Here is a 6,941-nt window from a genome sequence, read left to right on the forward strand (position 1 = left end):
TACACTCTATAGATCTAGAATTCTCCGCACTTCATTATCACATTGTGCGGTTCGGGGATCAAGATGAGACATGGTGGAGACATTCCACGTCAATTCACGTCGTTCATCAGGAACGGTAACGTTCTTATCTCCCCCTAACGGCGGGAAGACTGTCTCATCAAAGTGACAGTTCGCAAATCTAGCGGTAAAGAGATCGCCTGTCAAGGGCTCTAAAAAGCATATAATGGATGGGGATTCATAACCGACATAAATGCCCATCCTTCGTTGAGGACCCATTTTTGTACGTTGTGGCGGCGCAATTGGCACGAAAACTGCACACCCAAATACGCGTAAGTGCGAAACATCAAGTTCGTACCCAGTAACCAATTGTAACGCGGAATAAGGTTGGGTGGCAATGGGCCTCAGTCGGACCAACATAGCTGCATGCAAAATTGCATAGCCCCACGCAGATACTGGAAGCTTGGTGCGCATTACCAAGGTCTGTGCGATCATTTGTAATCTTTTAATGAACGCTTCTGCGAGACCATTCTGGGTATGAACATAGGGAACTGGATGCTCAACATTAATCTCAAGGGACATGCAATAATCATCAAAAGATTTCGATGTAAACTCTCCAGCATTATCAAGTCTTATAGACTTTATTGGATAATCTGGGTGGTGAGCCCTCAATTTAATAATCTGGGCAAGGAGTTTAGCAAACGCAGCATTTCTTGTGGACAATAGTGTAACATGCGACCACCTTGTCGATGCATCAACCAAAACCATGAAATATTTAAATGGCCCGCATGGTGGTTGGATAGGTCCACATATATCCCCTTGTATCCTTTGTAGGAAAAGGTTGGAGTCTTTTTCAGTCTTTGCATATGATGGTCTTACGTTTAATTTTCCCAATGAGCAAGCTTGGCATAATGTGTTACTATACACAAGATCCTTATTGGTAAGGGGATGCCCGTGGGATGAATTTAGGATACGGCGCATCATACTTTGACCTGGGTGTCCCAAGCGGTCATGCCAAAGCAAGTAGTTGCTCGAATTGGTTAGCTTCTAGCTAGTTATGTGATTTGCCTCAATTAATCTTATGGTAGTCATGTAGAGACCACTCGAAAGGCATTTTAGCTTCTCCAATGTACGCTTCCGGCCGTACAAATTGGAGGTTATGCAAAGATATTCCACTCCTTTTTCCTCAGTGGTTTCAACGTGATAACCGTTGGCTCGAATATCCTTAAAACTCAATAACGTTCTTCTGGAACGTGGAGAATATAAGGCCTCATTAATGGTAAATTCAGTACCATTGGACAACATAAAATGGGCTTTGCCATGGCCCTCTATTAGGTTGGATTGACCTGATATAGTTGTCATAGAGGTATGAGTAGGCAATAAGTTTGCAAAATACTTCCTATCTCGAAGTATGGTGTGCGTAGTAGCACTATCAGCCAGACAACAAACTTCCCCACAAGACATGCCTATTCATAAATTTAATTCAATGGATCACATGTATGAAAATAAATAACTTTATTGACTTAAACATCCAAGCATAACCAAATTATAAAACCAATATTCCAAAAATCACCAAAGATAATCCAAAGAAAATATAAACCATTATTCATAACAATAATATAGATATGGCACAAGTGCCTATTATGTCCATGTTCTCTAGTTTTCAATCCTCAATGTACCCATTGGCTGCTTGGAAATCAGTAATCTCCAAGGTGGTATCCATAGGAACTGACCCTTCCACAAGGTTGGCCTCTCGAGTTCCGCGTTTGGCGTGATACTCTCATATCTCTTCATTTGTTGCACGGCAGGTGCGGGACCAATGGTCCGTGCCTCTACATCTATAACATAGATTATGCTGATTCTGAGGGTGACGGGCCGAGCCAACATTCTCTCTAATTTGAGCTTGTTGGACCTGGGCATTTCGGTTTCCACCACGTGGGCCTTGTCCACGTCCTCCTCGACCCCTTGGGTGATTACCTTGGTGGTCACGGTCATATGGGCCCATTTCTCCTTCCATGTCCCGGACGTTCAGGCCTCCTTCCCCTTCCACGACCCCGGTTTCTCCTTGCGCGGTTATTTTCGAGATGGGCAATAGCATTTGCTTCAGGCAAAGGAACTACTCTGGTACCGGTAGGTCTTGCTTGATCATTCCTCAAAAGTAGGTCGTTGTTCTTTTCAGCGAGCAACAGGACGGTGACCAATTCTGAGAATCTAGCAAAGTTTCTCTCCCTGTATTGTTGCTGCAGGACCATACAGGAAGGAGGGAAGGTGGAGAAAGTTTTCTCCAATAGATCAGCTTCTGTGAGCTCTTCTCCACAGAATTTTAGGAGTGACCGAATCCGGCAGATTTCAGAGTTATACTCATTGACAGTCTTGAAATCCTGGAAAGGTATGTTCTGCCAGTCGTACCTTGCTTCCGGCAAGTAAATGGTCCTCTGATGGTTGAATCGCTCTTCTAGAGCGACCCAAAGGGACCGTGGGTCCTCTTCAGCTAAATATTCCACCTTGAGTGCTTCCTCCATATGTTTCTTGATGAAAATCATAGCCCTTGCCTTCATATCTTCAGGGGCGATGTTGTCAGCATTAATCGTTGATCTCATCTTATTTGCAGTCAAATGGAGCTTGACATCCTGGGTCCACTTGAGGTAGTTCCTTCCGGAAACTTCCAAAGCAACAAAGTCAAGCTTGTTGAGATTTGACATTTTCTACAAGGATTCAAAGGATAATTGTTAGTGCTATGGGTAATAATTTCCACAAGCAATCAATAAGAACTTCAGGTTCTATAACATGGTATGAAAAATAGGATTAAACATGTATAGTGAATTCATGGATGAAACTTCAAGTTCCTTATATGGCATTATCGAAATTACAGATTCGATATACATGAAATGTTATTACTCGACCCTTTTGGTAACTCCAATTAAATACGACCAGGTAAGAGCATGAGGTTTAGGTGGAGCGAGGCTCTCTTAAGTACACAGCCTCATTGGATCTTACCTAGACATCGCATCGAATTGGATGCGCCTACTTGGAAAGATTCATAACCTTTCAATGTTATCGAAACTACGGGTTCGATATGTGTGAACTTCTGGTTCAATATTTATGTACGAACTTCTGGTTCAATATTTATGTATGAACTTCTGGTTCATTAAGTACCTGCATTCTACACATATATATATTCTAGTGCAAGGAATTTTTTAAGCCAGTAAAATATTCATATAATTAATATGAGCAAATAGAGCAAGTAACACCACAAAATCATTATAGTAATAAACGCAAAATACGTCATTAAGATGAAATAATAAAGAATAAATTATTAAATGATTATGGTAATGAGCATAAATTACTATCGCAATCATTTTGGATAAAAGTCAATCAAGATTAAAACACAGATTGATCAATCGCCAATTAAGTGGCCTGGAATTTGCTTCTGGCAGAATTAATATTAAATGTTGTTAACACATACTAACTTGCCATAGTGGTACAGCGGACAACATGTTGTGTTGGTACCTATTTTGGCTGGGTTCAAATCTCAACAACTGCACAATCTGTTTTTTTTTTTTTCTTGTTGAATTTGGTGCTACTGATCTAAGACTAATATGGTGTAGATAGCCTCTACTAGTGATTTGGTACTACTGGACCAAGAACTAGGGATATATAGTTGCAGTCCATAAATTTTTTTTCTCTTTTCTTTTCCAATCAAACAATCCAAAGCCAAACAATTCAAGACACATGAATGAATATATACAAATATATATACCAAATATTAGGGTTCATGCATCATGGTGATTGTTCATATTCAATCAATAGGCTCAATAAGCATGAATATAAAATTAGATTTTGGAGAAAAAAAACATACTTGGTGAAGAACAGATGAATCTTCAGTTTATATGTGCAGAACTGAGAAGGTTGTCTTCTCAACCAATCCAATAACTCAGGAGTTATTCGCCTCTTCTCTTGATTGAATGATGAACCACCTCTTCTCCGCAACTCGCAATATGAATCCTAGAGCTTGTCGTGCTGATAACGTGTTGTAAAATGAAAAGTAAGAGAGTTTGAGAGAAGAGAGAAATGACACAGATCCTATCCACAGCGGAGCTCCGCTTTGAAATTAACGTGTGAAGTTCGAGTTTTGGGTCACTTTTCGGTCGTATATCTACATCTCGACCGTTCAGTTTTTAGGTACTAGTGTATAGATCATCTCTGCAAATTTTCAGCCAAAATGATGATCGTTAAGGCATTGATAACTGCCTTAAAGCTAGTACGGTTCAGGTTGACAGATTCAGTCCGTCCATTGGTTTAAGCGAGTTACATACCTTAACGATCATCAATTTGGCTGAAAATTTGCAGAGATGATCTATACACTAGTACCTAAAAACTGAACGGTCGAGATGTGGATATGCGACCGAAAAGTGACCGAAAACTCAAACTTCACACGTTAATTTCAAAGCGGAGCTCCGCTCTGGATAAAATCTGTATATATATATATATATATATATATATATATATATCTTCATAGGTTAATTGTTTAATACATAACCAGAAGTTCAATCACTTGAAGCAATTAACAGAATAAAGACGAGCACTGCAGGTACCGTGATTGATGCATAAACCCATGTCCGAATGGGTTGTGTTGCTGTATGAGCTTTTGTTTAGAAAGTAGTAAGCATGATGAATTGTTTAACCATAACATAACCATAACTTGAAGTTTCGAGGAGTAATGCATACCTAATCAGAACCAAAAATATTGTACTTTCTAAATGTCTGCAATTGCCGTACTTTCAAAAATTGATGATTTTCTTCATCTCACCTAATTCATTTGAAATGAAAATCATCTCTGTGTACTGTAATAATCTTCTACTTCTCCCTTTACTCTGTTATCTTCTCCCTCAAAAGTTAACCCTCTGAAATTGACTCAGATTCTAGGAGGAGGAGAAACCAAGGAGAAGAGCAATCAGTAACTTGGTTGGAAAGTCTCTCATCTGAAATCATCGTCGACATACTTTCCAGGCTTCCTCTTTCCTCTGCGGTGCAATTCGGGTATGTATGCCGCTCATGGCGTGTACTAGCACGTAGTCACCTTGATACTTTGCATAGGCAGCATAGCTCTAACATAGTTGCAAGCCTAGGCCTCATCCTGCACTGTGATCATCCCATTAAAAATGAGCTTTACTTTGTCGATTACCCTTCTAACCATGATGGCAAGAAGATAGCAGAAAAGAAAATTGACAAACCATTCTGTGCTTTAATGCCTGAGTTTGATGTGGTAGGCTCATTTGATGGTTTGCTCTGCTTAGCTGATGCAGTGAACAATGTTGCACTATACATATATAATCCATTCACTAGGGATTATATATAGCTGCCTAGGACCACCCAGTATCCTAATCGACATAGACATGTGGTATTTGGATTTGGGTATAGTCCCTTGACTAAAGTATACAAGGTAGTGAAGATAACCTATTACAATGGTCATGGAGAGTACTATGGTTATAGAGATTGCCGGACTTACTACAATAAATTTCCCCGACTATCCGACGTTCAGATTTTCACAACAGGAAGACCTATCTGGAGAAGTATAGGCAGTGCATCTCACTACTTGGATTCGTCACCAGCACAGACATTGGCCAATGGAAGACTTCATTGGGCCACTTGGACCTCACGCAGACTGCGATCTGGTGGCCAGCTCGTCTCGTTTGACCTATATGATGAGCAATTCAGAGAGGTTCCAACGCCTGAGTTTGGAAGCAGGAGGTGTATTCATCCTCTGGTTGTAGGAGGTTGTCTTGCTGCAGTTGGTTTGTCCATAATTTGGCAATTAGATATATGGGTTATGAAGGAGTATGGTGTGAGAGAATCATGGGTCAAAGAATGGAGCATAGGAAGGCACATTCCGCAGACACTGGAACAAAAGCTTGATGACGAGGTTGGCAACTACCGACTCTGGACGATATCCAGTATAGCAGACAAAGCAAGAGATGTGGTTATTCGGGTTTTGAACGTTACGGAGAGTGGCCATATCTTGTTGGAGTACAAAAGTAGGGCTCTAGTTCTTTATGACCCAACTAATGGAAATTTTATAGAGCTGGAATTTGAAGGGATGCCAAGATGGTTTCAAACTTTTGTTCATCAGGGCAGACTCGATCAAGTTGATACCATTTTTAACAGGTGAAGTGCAAACTATATGTAGAAATAGATTCTCATTGATTTGTACAATTACATTCTTTACAAAATATAGAAGTATGTATCATCAGTTCTACATGAGACAATAATGATGTATTAACTACATTAATAACAATATCAAAACTGATGCAAGAGATCAAAACGGATGCAGGACATTATAGCCATATTATTGGCTATTCAATGGAGAAGAGTGATTGTCGCTAACAGCCCCCCTCAAACTTGGCGGTCCTTGATGGACAAGTTTGGAAGAGAAAAGAAGATGACGAGATTTGTGAAGTGGCTTTGTGAGCAAGTCAGCTGGCTGGTCTTTGGAAGGAATGAAGCAAACTCGGTGACTACCACGAGCAACCTTTTCACGAACGTAGTGGTAATCAAGCTCAATATGTTTGGTGCGAGCATGGAACACAGGATTGGAAGCCATATAGGTGGTGCTGAGATTATCACAATGGAGCAAAATTGGAAACTGAATTTGGGCACCGAGCTCGTACAATAAATAACCCAACCATGTTGTTTCGGCACTAGCATGAGAAAGAGATCTATACTTGGACTCGGCACTAGACCGTGCGATGGTGGGTTGCTTTTTGGAACACCAAGAGATGAGGTTGGAACCAAGATAGACAAGATAGCCAGATGTGGAGCGACGAGAATCAGGACAACCAGCCCAGTCAGCATCAGAGTAAGCCGAGAGATGAACCGGTTAACGTTGAGGAGTGAACAACAAACCATGACCAAGAGAACCTTTGACATAACTGAGAATAAGCTTG

At 40.6% G+C, this 6,941-nt stretch overlaps 2 protein-coding genes across 2 annotated transcripts; one reads left to right on the plus strand and one right to left on the minus strand.

Moving 5' to 3' along the window:
- Positions 1 to 1,988: 1,988 nt before the first annotated feature.
- LOC133744676 (uncharacterized) lies at positions 1,989 to 2,699 on the minus strand. The gene has a single exon (XM_062172746.1). It carries the CDS (start codon positions 2,697 to 2,699, stop codon positions 1,989 to 1,991), a length of 711 nt encoding a protein of 236 aa, XP_062028730.1.
- A 35-nt stretch (positions 2,700 to 2,734) lies between these two features.
- On the plus strand, positions 2,735 to 6,166 carry LOC133744677 (F-box protein At3g07870-like). Its single transcript, XM_062172747.1, has 3 exons — positions 2,735 to 2,738; positions 4,917 to 5,263; positions 5,357 to 6,166. The coding sequence occupies exons 1-3, from the start codon at positions 2,735 to 2,737 to the stop codon at positions 6,164 to 6,166; spliced, it is 1,161 nt and encodes a 386-aa protein (XP_062028731.1).
- Positions 6,167 to 6,941: the final 775 nt, after the last annotated feature.

Source organism: Rosa rugosa, chromosome 4 (genome assembly GCF_958449725.1).
Source record: "Rosa rugosa chromosome 4, drRosRugo1.1, whole genome shotgun sequence".
NCBI classification, from domain to species: Eukaryota; Viridiplantae; Streptophyta; class Magnoliopsida; order Rosales; family Rosaceae; genus Rosa; species Rosa rugosa.